This window comes from Heptranchias perlo, chromosome 36 (genome assembly GCF_035084215.1).
Source record: "Heptranchias perlo isolate sHepPer1 chromosome 36, sHepPer1.hap1, whole genome shotgun sequence".
In the NCBI taxonomy this organism is placed as follows: Eukaryota; Metazoa; Chordata; class Chondrichthyes; order Hexanchiformes; family Hexanchidae; genus Heptranchias; species Heptranchias perlo.
The window spans coordinates 13,467,552-13,486,496 of record NC_090360.1 but is presented as its reverse complement, the minus strand read 5'-3'; the positions used below and the strand labels follow the sequence as shown (position 1 = coordinate 13,486,496).

The 18,945-nt window shown below is 41.8% G+C and overlaps 1 protein-coding gene across 1 annotated transcript in view; it reads left to right on the top strand.

The window, feature by feature from the left end:
* LOC137304105 (catechol O-methyltransferase domain-containing protein 1-like) overlaps positions 1 to 12,578 on the top strand; it is a 48,892-nt gene extending 36,314 nt beyond the window's left edge. The window contains exons 6-7 of the mRNA XM_067972583.1: positions 4,552 to 4,685; positions 8,346 to 12,578. Of these exons, the coding sequence (XP_067828684.1) occupies positions 4,552 to 4,685; positions 8,346 to 8,495 (284 nt within the window). The 3' untranslated portion in view covers positions 8,496 to 12,578. The remainder of the gene's footprint in view (positions 1 to 4,551; positions 4,686 to 8,345) is intronic.
* Positions 12,579 to 18,945: the final 6,367 nt, after the last annotated feature.

Here is an 18,945-nt window from a genome sequence, read left to right as displayed (position 1 = left end):
GTCCGAACACAGTAACATGCTGATGTGAAGCGAAAGGAGCAGTGACTGAATATTAGATTAATCTCTTCAATAATTGCTGAAATCTTCAGTTGCACCAAAAGAGCCAGCTCATCTCTAATTAACCTCCGCCCCCCCCATTAAATTCAAATGAAGTCTAAAAACACTCTGATCTGCAGTTTTGACAAAATGAGGATTTTTTTTTAATGCACTGGTATAGTCATGAACTAATCTAAGAATAGACATCTGCAGAATTCTGTATTTCAACTGTGTAGTTGTGGATCAGGAATCAAACTATTTGTATTGAGCATTGGTGCTTCAAATAGAGCTTGTTAAAAATGACATTTGTGGTCATTCTTAAATCTGTCACAAGATATTTATACTTTCCAGAACTTCACCAATAATTTGGTGAGTTTGTGCACCAACTGGAGTTGAACTGAGCCATGCAGACTATGGAAATCCCTAGTTTCTGCGGAGATGGCCGTTGACTCTTGATGGTTCCAGGAATCTCTGCTGTATGAACAAACAGGATCAGGCTTGACCAATGTGGCCCATTCCTGTAGTCGAATAGCTTGTCGGCTCTCAGTGGCTAGAATCACAGATAAAGGATAGCCACATGGGTGGGTTAATGGAGGGCTGTATGGCACTCATGGAACTGGTGGACTAGTGTGAGTTAGCACCTTCAGGAGAGGAGGGGGAAAGTACTTCCTAGCATTCAGCTTTCTCAATACTTGACCTGCATCACATTGGAAGTAATTCAGAGTTTTTTTCAAGTTTGATCATACTTTTAGTGAGGTATGAAAAGGCTTGGTGTGATGTTGCCTGTAAGTAATGGAATGGCAACTATTGTACTGATCTCACTGTTTGAAATTTGCTGAAAGGAGGAAGACAAAATTTTGAGCTCAAATTTTCGATGATTCTTATTAAATCAGAATGGTAACCTACTTAACATCCAATGTGGAGCAGGTAAAACTGATACAAGATAAGGAGCTGTGGAACATTCCTGGGATTGAGTGGGGGGAGGGACGTCACTAACCTAAACAAGCAATCAAAGTCTGTTTTCCAGTTTTCTAGGAGATAATCATTCTTTTTAAAGGAGAAAATCTAGCTTGATGAAGAGAAGGGATGTTCATTAGACAACAGAAATTGGTTTACACTATCGGGACTTTTCAGGAAGAGACAATCTTTCCCTCAGGATGTTTGCAGTTGAGCAACTTGAGGGACATAGAGGCCTAGAAATTTGATGATGCTGCGCCCATTTTATAGGTGTAAAACGGGCGCAAAAGTATCCAATATGGCAGGCGGCATGCACGCTTTCAGAGCCAGAAGTGCGTCACTCGCCCTATTGGTATAGGCATCAAACGAGGCATTCAGGGCCCGCGACTGAATCAGGCATGTAAATGAGGCCCGATGCCCAATATTGGGTGTGCTTTGGGCCTACCAGTTCTGGCTCAGGGATCGATCCCTGCACCCAGTTCATGCCAGCAGGTCGGCACTATCCAATTTCTAGGCCAGTTTGTTTTGCCCCTATCTAAGACCTGCTTACTTGCTCCAGCCAGATCGTTGCTACTGCTCCTCAGTGATTTCCTATATCTGAATAGGTGAGGATGTTGGATCAACATGTCGAGGAAAATATATACCTCCAGCCATCTAACAAACATTCCAGCAAGCAAGAAGGATACAAATTCCTAGGAGCAAGAATTTAATTAGAACTTATTTTTTCAAAAAAAAGGTCACTACCTTATTTGCATCAGCCGATGAAAACCAACTAAATGCTTGATTAATTAATGAATAGAATTCTAAAATCATCGATTAAGAGTAGGGCTTCTAAATGCTGGAGGCATCAAATGCCGTTTTCTCATCACAACTAATGCTGAATTAAAGTCGACAGTGGCCAAACAAAATGGCCTGCCCTTTTTTTTAAAATGTGTGAGCGTGCAGTTACGTGTCAGAAAGTGCTCACCTCTTTGGCTGTTCTAACACCCCTCAGCTGGGGTTCCTGATTAACAAACAGGAGGAAGAACACTGCCCAATTCTTTCTCGCCCTCTCACCCCCAATCCAGTGACACTCAGGTCATTCCTGCTGCCACTCCAGCTGAGACCAGAGAACACATGGAAAAGGACAGGAAAAAAACCCCAACTGGCCCATCCAGATACGGTGAAGTCTACAATCAACTTCCACCCGCACCCCAGTCGCCTCAAACTCTACGCTTCTCCATTGGAAAAAGCACCGGTTTCTTGAGCCGATCCTGATAGCTGAAAGCCCTAAGACTCTGTATCAGTCTGATTGCCTGATCTCGACCTTCTTCAGGACTTTGATATTCGCTGCCATGTTACAGGACCAAAAAGTGGACCAAAAGCTTACATAAAGCCTCAGTAAGGCTGCATCTAGGATACTAAGGGGTAGAAATTCATCACAGGCCGTATCTATTGTTGATTAACAATCAGGAGGAAGAACACTGACCAATTCTTTCTCTCCCTCTCACCCCCCATAGAACCTTTCAATAGAACTGACTATCAAGTGAGGCGTATAACAGACTGCCAATATGATATCCTTAGTATCTTATTTCTAGTTTTATAACTAACTGTTCTAGCTATCCATTTACCTTCCCCACGTCCTCACCACACTGGTTGTGGATCTCAAATGTTTTGTCAGCTGCGACTAGGGCTGCCAACTCTGGTTGGACGCATTCCTGAAAGTTTCATCTCACAACCTCCTGCCTCCAACCGCCCCGCGCTCCCGCCATTGGTCGCCCAACACGTCCATCCTCGCGCGCTCTGCCTTTCCACGCCAATTGGAAAGCAAACAGGCTCTTAATTACTCAATTGGATGATCAGTCAAACAGCCTTCTTATTCAGTCTCCAATATTTTTTGAATTAATGAATGTTCAAAGAAAATGAAAATATCATACGCAATTTTTTTAATATCCGTTTGATTTTTCTCCTGGGTTGCTCATAGGAGATTAATCTTTAATTCCTGAACCCTCCAGGACAATCCTAGAGGGTTTCCACCCTAATTGCGACCCCCCCAGGGCCCTCTCCAGCTCGGTGATCTTAAGCAGGTAACCCTGCATGGTACACATTTACCTGGAGTTACTCCGATCCAGATGCACCACTCTGAATTTATCCACATTAAAGGAAATCTGCCACAAATGAGCCCATGTCCCCTAATGTCTGGAGATTAGCCATTGACAGGTCAGGGCACCAGTTTCACCAGCAAGAAGGCAAAAGCAGCAGCCGACAAAATATGCACAAAAACTCCTGCTGCTCGTTTTCTAGCCTGCGCTGATCCCTGAAAAGCATTAGTGGTCCAGAAAATGAGTCTTCTTATTGATGTTCACGTCTCCCCAGTTAGACTAGTCCTTGGTGCCTGGTAAAAGAGAAAATTACATTTTTTGCCTGCCTTATCAATCCAGATGACTAATCCCATCACTACCATTAGTTGTTAACAACATCTAGCCACAGAATTAGCATTTAAAATACCCTTTCAAGAACCTATAATTTGATCCATTCTGAACCAAAAGATTACTGGGACTCTGAGAAGATACATCGTCTCTGAGTAACCATTACTGCCTCTCAAGGAGGAAGCTGAACTCCATCTGCAAAGTCCCGTAGCTATAAAAACTTACGGTACAAATAAAAAAAGTGCAAATGCTGTAAGCCTGAAACAAAACCAGAAAATGCTGTGAAAACACAGCAGGTCTGTCAGCATCAGGAGAGAAAAAACAGATTAACATTTCAGTTGTAATTGGCGGTGATGAGGATTACATCTGAAACCTTAATTCGTTTAATTTTTAAATAAAATAGATACTGACTGACCTGTGTATTTCCATCATGTTCTGGTGATATTTTATATAACATTATAAAAAACATGCAAATTCTATTTTCAATACACCCCCACTGTCCCCTTCAGTGACCAGACTACACAGCAGGCTGGGCTAATGTTATGAATTATGGTTCTCAACAGCACATTAAAAATGTTTTCTGAAGTGATGCATTATAAGGAAGTAAAAGGATATCATGTAGAGTTGAACAAAAGTTTTTATATTGGGTTATCCCTTGGGCTGGGATTCAAAATGTCCAGATGATCTGCTTTAATGATGTTGGTTGGGGGATAAATATTGGCCAGGACACTGGGGAAAACTCCCCTGCTTTTCTTCGATCTGTGCTATGGGATCTTTTACGCCCACCTGAGAGGGTAGATGAGGCCTCGGTTTAATGTCTCATCCGAAAGACAGCACAGCACTCCCTCAGCACTGCACCAAAGTGTTAGCCTGGGTTATGTGCTCATCCTGAAGTGGGGTTTGAACCCACGATGACCTGACTAAGCGGCAAGAGTGCTACCCCTGGAACCAAGGCTGACTTACAGGGCATGAACAAGATCTTGAGGTAATATTTGTCTAATAAGCACGAAGCTTCAGTTCTTCAGACTCATGAACATTACCATTAAGTAGTGCTGGTGACTTCTACCTGCCCGTGCTAACTAAGCAGGTTTGAAAATAATTTGTTCCTTTTTACTAACCACGTTCTTTCACTCTCCTGATTTATCAACAGATGAGCTTCTACGAGCTGGCGAAGCTGAGTCCTTTGACTTTGCCTTCATAGATGCCGACAAGGTGAATTACAACATATATTATGAGAAATGTCTGCAACTTATCCGGAAAGGAGGAATAATAGCAATTGACAATGTGAGTATGCAGGGTGTCCTTAAATAGCGGGCATTCTGAATTGACTGATAAGGTCTGTTAGCTGACAGGTGTTTGTGATTGGTACGAAGACAATGAGGTTACATTCCTAAACAAATTATTAAATGGCTTGTGAAGGTAGTCATCACATGATAAGTTCATAGGGTCCAACAAAGTACCTTATCTTGTCAGGGGAGTCATCTTAAGGTTTGAGCTGTTTTTCTAACCTTACTCCACCATAACCTGATAGGATTCGCACTTTTTCTTTCTTTTCTCCCGTCCCCCGCCCAACCTCCCCAGTAGAGCAATTTGTCAACAGTTGTGGAGAAGGACCAGGTCTCCGTGACATTCTGAGACCTGGTCCTTCTCCACAACTGCAACTGGTGCCAGGAAATCCACTTGTGGTGCAATCTGCCAACAATAATGGATCCACTTATAATAAAACAATAAGTGTCAGCCTTGGCTCAGTGATAGCGCTCTTTGAGTCAAAAGGTTGTGGGTTCAAATCCCACCCCAGGGACTTGAGCATGAAATCTAGGCTGACATTTCAGTGCAGTACTGAGGGATTGCTACGCTGTCGGAGGTGCCGTCTTTCAGATGAGACTTCAAACCGATTAAAGCGTTTAACCTCTCAGATGGATGTAAAAGATCCCATGGCACTATTTCAAAAAAGAGCAGGGGAGTTCTCTCCGGCGTCCTAGCCAATATTAACAACACTTAAAAAAAGATTATCTGGTCATTATGTCATTGCTGTTTGTGGGGCCTTGCTGTGCTTAAATTGGCTGCTACGTTTCCTACATTACAACAGTGACTATACTTCAAAAGTACTTAATTGGCTATAAAGTGCTTTGGGATGTCCTGAATTCGTGAAAGACACTATATAAATGCAAGTTCTTGCTTCTTTCTCATCTCTTCCTATATCTGGTAAGTACATTTCTTTCTTTCTCTCAATCTTGCTTTCTTTCTCTCTCTCTCTCTTTGGACTGCAGGGATTGAACATCCCACCATAACCTAGGACACTCGACTCTCCATTTAGCTGGGAGGCAGACAGCCTGTGCTCCTAATTGGACATTCCAGTATCATCCTTCGCGTTGCCTAAAATTGTAGACTGGTGATGCCTGGATGAAGGGAAATGGGGGAACATGGACATTTATAAAACACTGGTTCGACCACAACTGGAGTATTGTGTCCAGTTCTGGGCAACGCACTTTAGGAAAGATGTGAAGGCCTTAGAGAGGGTGCAGGAAAGATTTACTAGAATGATTCCAGGGCTGAGGGACTTTAGCTATGTGGATAGACTGGAGAAGCTGGGGTTGTTCTCCTTGGAAGAGAGAAGGTTGAGAGGAGATTTTGATAGAGGTATTCAAAATCATGAAGGGTCTAGACAGAGTAGGTAGAGTGAAACTGTTCCCATTGGCGAAAGGATCAAGAACCAAAGGACATAGATTTAAGGTGATTGGCAAAAGAATGAAAGGTGACATGAGGAAAAACTTTTTTACGCAGTGAGTGCTTAGGATCTGGAATGCACTGTCGGGGGGTGGTGGAAGCAGATTCACTCACGGCTTTCAAAAGGGAACTGGGTAAGTACTTGAAAGGAAAAAAATTTGCAGGGCTATGGGGATAGGGTGGGGGAGTGGGACTAGCTAGATTGCTCTTGCATAGAGCTGACATGGACTCGGTGGGCCGAATGGCCTCCTTCCGTGCTATAACCTTTCTAAGATTCTATGGACCTGCCTCGTCCTCTGTCCCAAGAATTGTTTTGAATTTTCATAATTTCCATAGCATTACAAATTTATTTAGAACTGAATTAACATGTCAATAACTCGGCTATTCATATGACTCTCTTCTTCGATACCTGAGTTAATTGAATTTAACTTTTCCCAATGTACTTTATAATAAAAAGAGATGAGAGGAAATAATTGTGAATTCCAGAAATCAAATAAAAACATAAAAATTGGAAATAAAGACTCTCATCAGCTGAAGAGAGACAAGACAGAGCTGGAATCTGGAAATTATGGATCTCTATTTTCAGCCTGTTTGCATCTTTTATGATTCTCATCTCTGACTGCCTTCCTACTGTTGTGGTACCAAAAGAATATTTTACTGTTTTGCTTAGCCTCAGCTGCTGTGCCTTTATCCCTCTCTCTCTGCCCCTCTGATCACATTTTTAACGTGTTTCTGCATTTTCATCCCTAAGAACCCCTTCTCCTTTCTCCCTGCAGGATCTGTACAGGCCATTTTTCCTCTTTATCAATTTTAATTTGATTGTTAATCCATTTAGAGTCATGTTTGCTTAGTTAGAGCTCAATGGTTTTGAGAATGTATTTATCCCGCATGCTCAGCATTATACCTTTAAAGGTGTTCCACTTGACTTCTACAGAAATGTTGTTGAACAATCATCCCCGATTTATTTGTTTTAGTTCTTCCTTCATCTCACCGAATTTAAAGTTATGCACCTAGTTTTAGTTATTTCTGACCCCCAGATCATATTAAACTTTATTGTTCTGTGGTTGCTGTGCCCCAAGGGTGCTGTAACTATCATGTTTGTACATTTTCTGGATCATTATTTAATACCCGATCAATGTCTCTCATGTCTTCTTTGACAGATTGGGTTAAGAAGCATTCATGTTCTACATCGAGCAACTTTGACTTAAAGCATCCAGTTCATATCAGGCTGATTGCAACCTCCCGTTAAAATAACTTTCCTGTTCTCTCATACCCTTCCGATCTCTTCATAGAGCTGATTGTCTATAGCATACACCTAATGTTAGATTGGATTTTTTTAGCATTAAAGCTGTCCAACCAGAGTAGTTCTTTTTGAAGCTTTCAACCTCCCACTGGATCAACTTCTCTTACCTCCCAAGCGTCCCTGACATTTGGGGCTACACCACCTTTCTTTGTTCACACTGTCTTCTCTATACCCCTGAATGTTATAATCATTTCCAACCTCAAGATTTAGCCGTGTTTCTGATAGTCCCACCACATTGTAGTTCCCTACTGACACAATAGCCTCCAGATCCAACATCTTATTTCTAATACTCCTAGCATTCAAATATATGGAGCTTGTTATAGATTTGCCTCCTCTTGTGTTCCCCAGTGTCTGATTATTCTTGGTTTCTGGTTCATGTTAATCCCATGTGTTCACTTTTGATTGTACTTCTATCTGGTGTCTCCTTTTACTACCTTCTGGTGTCCTTATTTATTATAGTCTGTCTCAGGCAGTCCCCTTTGTCATCTACTTCCCATGAGTTCCTCTCCCCTGCACCCTTTTAAACTTAACTTCTCAACTGCTCTTTGGAGTCTTCCTGGAGTGGGACCTTCTCACTCTCCCCTAATTATTTATATAATTAGCAATATTCAAAGCTCCCGATGGAATCTAAGGTCCTCCTGGTGTATTTCTGCTGATTTTAATTCTTCAGCATTGACGCTGATTGATGCTCTTGAAAATTTTTGTGGGATTGTACAAGAGTGAATAAATAAGTGTAGGTACACTCTTGACTTTAGCTTAAAGTGCATTTGAATTTCATTAGATTCTCCTGGACTATCGGGTATATTTAATTAGAAAAAAAAATGCTTGTTTGTTCCATGCAGTTCAGCCATGGAACGTAAAGGATTGTGTCAGATGCAGGTTTCTGAAATAATCTGCACGTGTTTTTCCTACAGGTACTATGGGGTGGGAAAGTGCTGAAACCAAGAAATGACCCGGACACACTGAGCATCGCTAAACTCAATGAGAAGATTTACAGGGACAGCAGAGTCAATATAAGCATGCTCACAATTGGCGATGGAGTCACCTTGGCCTTTAAGCTGTAGTGCCAGCTCCAGCAAGCACACATTCCAACTGTGCTTATAACACTTCTTGTGCCAGAGTAACATCAGATAGTGGAAGGTCCTCTCAGTTTTCAATGTGCCTAGATCCTTTCTGTCCTTTTAATATTCTCCCTTTCTGCACATTCGAATTCTGCAGCCTTCCAAAATGATTCTCACTTATTTCTCCTACCTCTTTAAACACCCAAACCATGTTGTCTATAAAATTCATCAGCTGCTCTCTGAAGGGATCATTCACCGGTCGGTGCATGAGACACTGTTGGAAACAAAGTGAGCACAGGTATCTTTATAAGACTTTTCACATCATAGAAAATGATTTTTTAATTTTGCTGGTGGGAGTAGAGGGAATGAAATTGAAATACTTTTAACCTTGAATTCATGTACAACCAAAAATCGACAACTGATCCTGGTCAGACTGCTAACGAGTACAGTCTTGTGTGCACTCACAGCCTTATTTACACATGGCCCCAGATCACCTGTAGATCCTTGGCAAGAGCTGTATTGTATAGTGTTATGGTCCTACACTGTTAACAGCAATTCAAAGGGGAAATAATTACCTACAATCTAATTTTCTAATGAATTTGATAGGTCTCAATATGTAAACTTAATAACTAGCTGATCTCACATGGCATTGCTCACTAACAAGAAAAAGTGAAATTTGTCCCTCATTTCCTGCAACTATCTCTGCTCATCTCCCAGTCTGTAATTCATGAGGGCGTACAATATATATGGACGATGAAGGCTATTTGGCCCATCTAGGGAAAACTTGGTATCCCCAGTCACAGAATCCAACTGCTTCTTAAATGGCTTTTTGCCATTCACTCATTGGTCAAGCCTTGGGTGAAGAACCTCTTGACCTCAGTCCTATGTTTGCCTTTTGCTTTTTGAAGCTGTGTCCCCTTGTCTTGCTATTTTTAATTTAAAAGTGTTCTGGTTTCATCTTTTCTGTACCGTTCACTATCATTATGTGTCACTCAAAGGTCCCCCATTTGGTTACCTCATTTCAAGGCTGAAACGCCCAAGTTTTATCAGTACTTTTTTCTCATTATGTGATTCTGTGACATTTCAGTACTCTATTTGCTTTATTGCTTGCTGTTCCATAATAACTGTCCATAATATTAGGCACCAAGTCTACCAATGTCCCCTCAAGCTCTTTCAACTCCACCTTTAGCTATTTTGACACCATTTGTAGAATGGTTACATTGCTTATTTTTAATGTGCAATAATTTATACTTAAATTTTGTCTGGTCATTTTTTCTGGCCACTTTCACATTTTACCTAACTCAATTTGTAGGTCCTTGGCTGCCTCTTCAGATTCAACCACTTCCTATCTCCCCCTTTCTGTATTTTATGTGTGATACTGTCACCCTTTGCCCTCTCACGATGACCTGGAGGCAGACACAAGGCTGCAATCCACTAATATCCACAGTATAAAACCATGCTTCTTCTTGCAAACATCTGCATAATCCTGAAATTCCCTTGGGAAGAATCTGAGCACAACAGAAACATTTCGGTCCAATTTATAGACCAGGCGATGATTTCCATCACCATCCTGGGCGGTATCCACCTGACCTCCACCTGGGTTGGTCTGTGGGGAAAGCTCGCATTGGTGTCCATCACCATCCTGCTTCCCCTGCCTGCTTCTAGGCTGACACTCCAGTGCAGTACCGTGGGAGTGCTGCGCTGTCAGAGGTGCCGTCTTTCGGATGAGACGTTAAACCTCAGGTGCACGTAAAAGGTCCCATGTCACTATTTTGAAGATGAACAGGGGCGTTCTCCCTGGTGTCCTGGCCAATATTTATCTCTCAACCAACATCACTAAAACCGATTATCTGGTCATTATCACGTTGCTGTTTGTGGGACCTTGCTGTGCGCAAATTGGCTGCCGCGTTTCCTACATTATAACAGTGACTACCCTTCAAAGAAAAGTACTTAATTGGCTGTAAAGCGCTTTGGGAAGTCCTGAGGTCATGAAAGGCACTATATAAATGCAAGTTCCTCGCTTGTGCACTACAACAAGCAGGAACTTAAGGTCAAACATCTTACATTAAATATAACAAATATACAAATACGTCACAAGTGAAAATATTTATCAAGCTCAAGATGCTTGCTACTTCAATATAGATGGCAGGAACTGTGGGCTTCAGGCTAGGAGGGAGTGAAGGGTTGGGAGCACTGGGGCGAAGAGAGAAGGGGACCATTGGGCTGAGGGAAGATGGCAGCCAACCGATACTGAATCTTGCATCTAATTGGCTGTTAGGCATCTACTTATCTGGGATCAATCCATGCCCAGATTTAAGATCGAAGCTCAGAAAATGGCATTCAGGGACAACTTTTTTTTTAACATACAAAGATTAAAGGAGACAGAGGAAGTTGATGAAGGTGCAGATTGGCACATTGGCATTTTATATCTGGGAACTGGGTTCCAATCCCACCAGTGATTTAACTGCTTTCCTTATAGGTAATGCATTAAAAAGGTTTCCTAGAACTCTTGTACTTGTCCTGCCAGGTTAGAATCACCTCTATTAAATCTCCTCTTAACCTTCTCGAGTCTCTCCACATAACTGAAATCTCTCATTCTGGTAAATCTCCTCTGCACCCTCTCCAAGGCCTTGACATCCTTCCTAAAGTGTGGTGCCCAGAATTGGACACAGTACTCTAGCTGACTCCAGCTGTCCTGTTAGTTTGTATCAGGATAGATAACCACAGAATTGAACGGGCAACTGTTTAAAAACCACCCGTGATGAGCACCTAATGTGATGCAGAAACCATCACTGAAGCCCACCCTGGCCCCTGGATATGGCAAAAAATCAATTGTATAAAATGGGAAATTTTTAAAATTCTTTAATAAAACAAACTACCTTGTGCAGAACCATTGATTTTCACACAATTTTCCTTCCCCCCACATTAAAGGGGAGTGAATATTCCAACAGCCAAAGACATTCAATGTTATAATGAAAACCCAGAGATTTTAATTTTGTTGAACATGTGGATTGAAAAACATCTGTGAAAAGTTTCAACCAGTGCAATGAATGCGCAGGTACAAGACTGCTTTTGGTACTGGAGGAAGCATGAAAAATTCACCCAGTGGCTCAGTTACTTTGAAAGTGCAAAATTTAAATTCCATTAAATTAAAATGAGACCTTTGCAATAAATTGAAATCAAACTTTGATTGAAAAAACGCACGTAATGTGCAACTGCGAACAGCTATAAAATGCTCAAGGGCAGAGTAATAAGGCAGACTGGCTGATGGTAACTGCCATGATAAACACTTTCTCCATGCAAATATTATAGATGCATCCCTCAAGAAACAATATAGGGATTAAACTAATGACTTCCTCCACTGAAATGTGCTAAAAGTACAAACTCGTTCTCATGAATAATTCAGTAGCTGCTGAAAAACTGGACATTTTGGTGCCAACCTCATAAAAGCAGTTGCCTTGTTTGTGTTTTGCCAGTAAGCTTGTCTCGTTTTCGGAAAGTACGACCATGGGGGTTCTCACCGTGTGAAGAACCCTGGATAGAAACTCCGCCGATGCAGAAATATTTCTTTAATCATTTGAAGCAAATATACCTGATTTACACAGCAGACATATTTTTCCAGAGAGGTTTGCCTAGATACTTCGGCAATGAATCTGAATCACTGTGCCTCATTTAATGTGCTTCATTTGAAATATTTGTACAAGATATACTTTTGTTTAATTTTACAAGGTCACTGGATTAGCACTTTCCTTGAGGAAGCCTTTATGAAGGGTAATTTTAACTTAACTTGCCAGACGGGAAATCCCTGGGATCAGGTGGAACGCTGGTTTTAATTTTGACTGCAATGGACAGTAAAATCGGGCGGGATGTAAAACCAGCATTGCACCCGGTCCCATCAGTTTCCCACCTGGCAAGTTAGGTTAAAATTGCCCCCATTATGTCTATAGATTATTTTGGCTTGATCTCGTTATGCTGCATATTTCTTTGGTGAATATTGTGATTAGTTGCTCAGAATTGTTCATTTATAAGTTAATTAATGCTGACTTTACAACACATGAAATAAAATTCAAATGTCATTTCAACACACGGCTGGTGTAAGAGTGAAGAATTCTGAAACTTATACTGTATTGAAGACATTTTTGTGTCAAAATGGAAAAAATCAACTTAAGGCTATTTTTTTTAGAAAATATTAAGTTGAAAATATAAGGAGGAACAATTTGGCCTGGTTTATGTGGAGTAAAACATCTAGGTATTTAATGTATAAATAATTAATTAGCACTGTTAAAATTTAAGATATTTCAGAATATGCTTATTTTTAATTGGCAAAGCATCCCTTGCTTGAGATTATTTAGTTTGAAGTTTATTTAGGTTATTTACGGTGTTCGACACAGATATATGATAACCTACAGTGTCAGCAGAGGGAGTTTGCTGGAAGAATGTTTAATGCTCATGTGGGCACATCATTTATTTTCTGTGACTGAAGCAATTATGTATCTAAAAGGTCCTCCAGGGAAGGTTGTTCATTTTCTGTTTTGATAGATCCATATTCAGTTAGAATATTGTGTCAGGTGAAATCGTGCCACTGACCCATTGGCAAAATGAGATGTTATCCTTTAATTTTTCTCAAGGTGAGATGTTATGTCTACATATAAATATTATATGATGTGTGCATGTGTTCATGGGGCAGGCCTGTGAGAGGTGTAGAGTTGGTTGATTCTAGGTTTGTGTTTTTGTAAGTGTGCACTTTCTACAGGGATAGTTTCTCCTAATTTGTTAATGTTTTATAATCCAGCTGACCCTCACCACCCTGCCTTTCTTTGTCCCCGGCTTGTGTCAGCTCAGCTTAGTGACAGCATTCTTGCCTCTACGTCAGAAGGTCAATGGGTCAAGCCCCACTCCAGGGATTTGAGTACAAAATGTCGGCTGATTGAGGAAGCATTGCACTGTCGGAGGTGCCATCTTTCGGATCTTACAAGAAGCCCTGTCTGTCTGTTCAGGTGATGTAAAAGGTCCCAAGGCACTTTTTGATGAAGGGCAGGGGTGTCTAGGCCAATTTTTATCTTTCAACTAACACCAGCAAAAGCAGATTAACAGGTCATTTATCTCATTGCTGTTTTTGGGACCTTTTTGTGCACAAATTGACTGCTGCATTCGCCTACACAACACTTCGAAATTAATTCGTTGGCTGTGAAGTGCTTTTGGGTGTCTTCTTTGGCACTTCAGCCTTATCTTTTGCACTCACATGCTGGGCTCTGCCATCATTGAGGATGGGGATGTTCATGGAACCTCCTCCTCCCTTTAGTTGTCCACCATCATTCGTGACCAGATGTGGCAGGACTGCAGAGCTTTGATCTGATCTGTTGGTTGTGGGATCGCTTAGCTCTGTCTATCACAAGCTGGTTCCGCTGTTTAGCATCACATGTAGTCCTGTGTTGTAGCTTCACCAGGTTGGCACCTCATTTTTGGGTAGGCCTGGGATGCTCATCTACACTCCTTATTGAACCAGGGTTGGTTGCCTGGCTTGTTGGAGATGGAGAAGTGAGGGATATGCTGGGCCATGAGGTTACAGATTGTGGTGCAATACAATTCTGCTGCTGCTGATGCCCCACAGTGCCTCATGGATGCCCAGTTTTGAGCTGCTAGATCTGTTCTTAATCTATCCCACTTAGCACGGTGGTAGTGCCACACAACATGGTGGACAGTGTCCTCCGTGTGAAGACGGGACTTGGTCTCCACAAGGACTGTGCGGTGGTCACTCCGACCAGTATTGTCGTGGACAGATGAATCCGCAGTTAGATTGGTGATGACGAGGTCAAGTAGGTTATTGCCTTGTGTTGGTTCTTTCACTGCCGCAAGCCCTGACTGGCAACTATATCCTTTAGGACTCGGCCAGCTCAGTCCATGGTGGTACTACCGAGCCACTTATGGTGATGGACATTGAAGTTCCCCCACCCAGAGTACATTCTGTGCCCTTTCTACCTTCAGTGCTTCCTCCCAAGTTGTGTTCAACATGGAGGAGTATTGATTCATCGGCTGAGGGAGGGCCATAGGTGGTAATCAGCAGGACGTTTCTTTGTCCATGTTTGACCTGAAGTCCGGAGTCAATGTTGAGGACTCCCAGGGCCATCCCCACCTGACTGTATACCACTGTGCCCCCACCTCTGCTGGGTCTGTCATGCCAGTGGGACAGGATATACCCAGAGACAGTGATGGAGGAGTCTGGGACGTTGGCTGATAGGCACCAGTCCCTAGATGTTAGTGAGGAGGACATTTCAGGGTCGACTGGGCTGGGTGTGTTCGAATTCAATGCTTAGGTCAAAGCTGAGTGGCCCATCCTGTTTTATTCTTCTTATCCTTCTTTTGTACCGGTTTGATACAACTGAGTGGCTTGCTAGGCTATTTCAGAGGGCAGTTAAGAGTCAACCACATTGGTGTGGGACTGGAGTCACTGGGTAAGGACGGCAGGTTTCCTTCCCTAAAGGACATTAGTGAACCAGTTGAGGTTTTTACGGCAATCCGACAGCTTCATGGTCACTTTTTATTCCAGATTTTTTTATTTTGTTTTTTTTAAAAAACTAAATTCAAATTCACAAACTCACATCTCTGGATTACTATAGTCCAGTAACATAACCACTGGGCTACCGTACCTGTGTTTTGTATAGAATTCCCAGTGCTGCATTTTACCAGTTGGTCTTGGCTCACAGGTTAGAGGCGACGTCCAAGCTTTTATCTTCGAGAGCCCTGTGAACCACAAATAAAGTTTAAATCCACGTTCCCATCAATTTGTATATATCTCGAATTGCTGATACAGATCTCAATGTTCTGATTTAGGATTTATTCACCAATGAGGCAACAGTAATAAGAACATCCCTTTCCAGACCTCCAGGCCCACTGACTTCAAACCAGTGAATAAGTGATATAAGTGTATAGAGTTTCCAGGACTCGGAGCCACAGGTTGGTCACCCCTGAGCCAGACGATACCAATTTATAAATGACTGCATTTGCGATTGTTTTAAAACATTACGGTTACTGTCTTCCTGGATTTTACAACAGAGTGGCTTGCTAAGCTACTTCAGAGGGCATTAAGAGTCCATCACAAATGTAAGACTGTAATCACGAGTAGGCCAGACCAAATATGGGTGGCATGGTCCCTTCCCTGAAGGGCACTACTGAATCTTTTGGATGTTTACAACAGTCCGGTAGCTTTCACAGTCATTTTTTCTGGTACAAGCCCCAAATTACCAGATTTATTAAATTCAATTTCACAACTTGCTATGATGGGATTTGAATTCAAGACCCCTGGTAAGGTGAGAGTGGGGGCTAGTCCGTATGATAATCACTAGACCACCGTACCACATTGTATGGAATGAACTGCCCTCCCATTTTCCCCATGAATGGTTGAGCTGTACTGGTGCCCACTACTCAACCTCTTATTCCAGTTGGAACCTAGCAGACTTTATGCTAAGCGAATGCAAATACGTTTGAATGTGGTTCAAGGTCGGGTTTTGAGTTTGTAATGCTATGGTTAGGGATTCAGTTTTCAGCCAGGATTTGTGATTAGCTGGCAGTGACCCATCTCTTCTCAGGGCATACTATTCATTTTACAAGAAGATCCATAAACCTGCTGCCCTTATTTTTCTGGGGAGAGAAGAGTTTTATTAGTGACAGGGTCATTTACTTATCCTGAGGGCAGACAGAAAAAGCTGGCTAATTGGTTCTCAGCTTGCCTAAAAGTACAATAAAATCCCTCTCACTTCTGAACAGTCACACTGCAGCTCCCAAGGCACTTGTACTTTGTACTAAATATTAATCATTGCAGTGGTTCAGTGAAAGTTCCTGAAATTGGCCCTTTGTTGTGGTTTAAACAGAATCCTGGGAATAAAAAGTAAACTGACCATTGTTTTCATATAGTGCCAGCCTTCATTGACTATGCAATTACCCGGCTGTGTGAAAGAGCAAACGTTTCAAAGTCCTGCACTTGATTTCCTTTGTAACTTTTTTAAAGGATAGACTTTCATGTAACCTTGTTCCGTTTCTATTTTGGTGCATTACTGCTCCCATGGACCTCTGTCTTCAGACAGACTAAAGGTTATTTTCAGCCGTGATTGGATTTCAGACTGCAGATTGATATATATTTTTAAAATACAGATCAATTTATCCCTCCAAAATTGTTGGAGTTGTGCATTAATGCAAAATACATCTTAATATTATAGGATAGAATGATACAACACAGAAGGAGGTCATTCGGCCCATCGTGCCTGTGCCGGCTCTTTGAAAGATTAGTCCCACTCCCCTGTTCTTTCCCCATAGCTAGTCAAATTTTTCCCTTTCAAGTATTTATCCACTTCCCTTTTGAAATTTATTATTTGAATCTGCTTCCACCGCTCTTTCAGCCAGATCATAACAACTCGGTGCAAAAAAAAGTCTCCTCATCTCAGCTCTGGCTCTTTTGCCAATGACCTTAAATCTGTCTCCTCTGGTTACTGACCCTTCTGCCACTGGAAACAGTTTCCCCTTATTTACTCTATCAAAACCCTTCATGATTTTGAGTACCACTACTGAATTATTTCAATAAAAGTAACATCTCTTCAGCAGATTTTCTAATGAGAAATGAAAGGCCACTTATAAGACAGCTGGTGTGCCACATGCATGTCTGCTCCAGCTGTGGCTATTCTTCCGGAAAGTCTATTGTCCAGCGGTTGTCTCTAATTGGAATGGTGGTGAATGAGTAAGCACAAAGCGAAGACACAATTAACTACTGAATAAGAACTTATTTCACTATAAATCAGACGTTCACGCCTCATTTAGAATTACTGCTTTAAATATTCCTCAGTGCTGCAGTCTACTTTGCAGTATTCATACATTGGAATATAGGAACAAGATTAGGCCATTCAGCCCCTCGTGCCTGCTCCACCATTTGATAAGATCATGGCTGATCTGTGATCTAACTCCATATACCTGCCTTTGGCCCATATCCCTTAATACCTTTGGTTGCCAAAAAGCTATCCATCTCACATTTAAATTTAACAATTGAGCTAGTATCAATTGCCGTTTGCGGAAGAGAGTTCCAAACTTCTACCACCCTTTGTGTGTAGAAATGTTTTCTAATCTCGCTCCTGAAAGGTCTGGCTCTAATTTTTAGACTGTGCCCCCTACTCCTAGAATCCCCAACCAGCAGAAATAGTTTCTCTCTATCCATCCTATCTGTTCCCCTTAATATCTTATAAACTTCGATCAGATCACCCCTTAACCTTCTAAACTCCAGAGAATACAACCCTAATTTGTGTAATCTCTCCTCGTAACTTAACCCTTGAAGTCCGGGTATCATTCTAGTAAACCTACGCTGCACTCCCTCCAAGGCCAATATGTCCTTCCGAAGGTGCGGTGCCCAGAACTGCTCACAGTACTCCAGGTGCGGTCTAACCAGGGTTTTGTATAGCTGCAGCACAACTTCTGCCCCCTTGTACTCTAGTCCTCTAGATATAAAGGCCAGCATTCCATTAGCCTTATTGATTATTTTCTGCACCTGTTCATGACACTTCAATGATCTATGTACCTGAACCCCTAAGTCCCTTTGGACATCCACTGTTTTTAACTTTTTACCATTTAGAAAGTACCCTGTTCTATCCTTTTTTGATCCAAAGTGGATGACCTCACATTTGTCTACATTGAATTCCATTTGCCACAGTTTTGCCCGTTCACCTAATCTATCAATATCGCTTTGTAATTTTATGTTTTCATCTCCACTGCTTACAATGCCACCAATCTTTGTGTCATCGGCATACTTAGATATGAGATTTTCTATGCCTTCATCTAAGTCGTTAATAAATATTGTGAATAATTGAGGCCCCAAGACAGATCCCTGTGGGACTCCACTAGTCGCATCCTGCCAATGTGAGCACCTACCCATTATCCCTACTCTCTGTCGCCTTTCGCTCAGCCAACTTCCTAACCAAGTCCGTACTTTTCCCTCGATTCCATGGGCTTCTATCTTAGCTAACAATCTCTTATGTGGGACCTTATCAAATGCCTTCTGGAAGTCCATATAAATAACATCCATTGACATTCCCCTGTCCACTACTTTTAGTCACCTGTTCAAAAAATTAAATCAGGTTTGTCAGGCACGACCTACCTTTCACAAATCCATGCTGGCTCTCTGATTAACTGAAAATTCTCAAGGTGTTCAGTCACCCCATCCTTAATTATAGACTCCAGCATTTTCCCCACAACAGATGTTAAGCTAACTGGTCTATAATTCCCTGGTTTCCCTCTCCTTTCTTAAAAAGTGATTTTAGTGCTATGCTGTTCAAAAAACACCTGGTTCAAATACTAGGGCCAAATATAAGAAAATAGCATCATTCCTTAAACATGGCACTTCACACTTGTGTTAACTCAGCCCAGTTTCCAGTGAGCTCCACAGCATGAAATGGCCCCGCATTCAGCAGGATTTGGC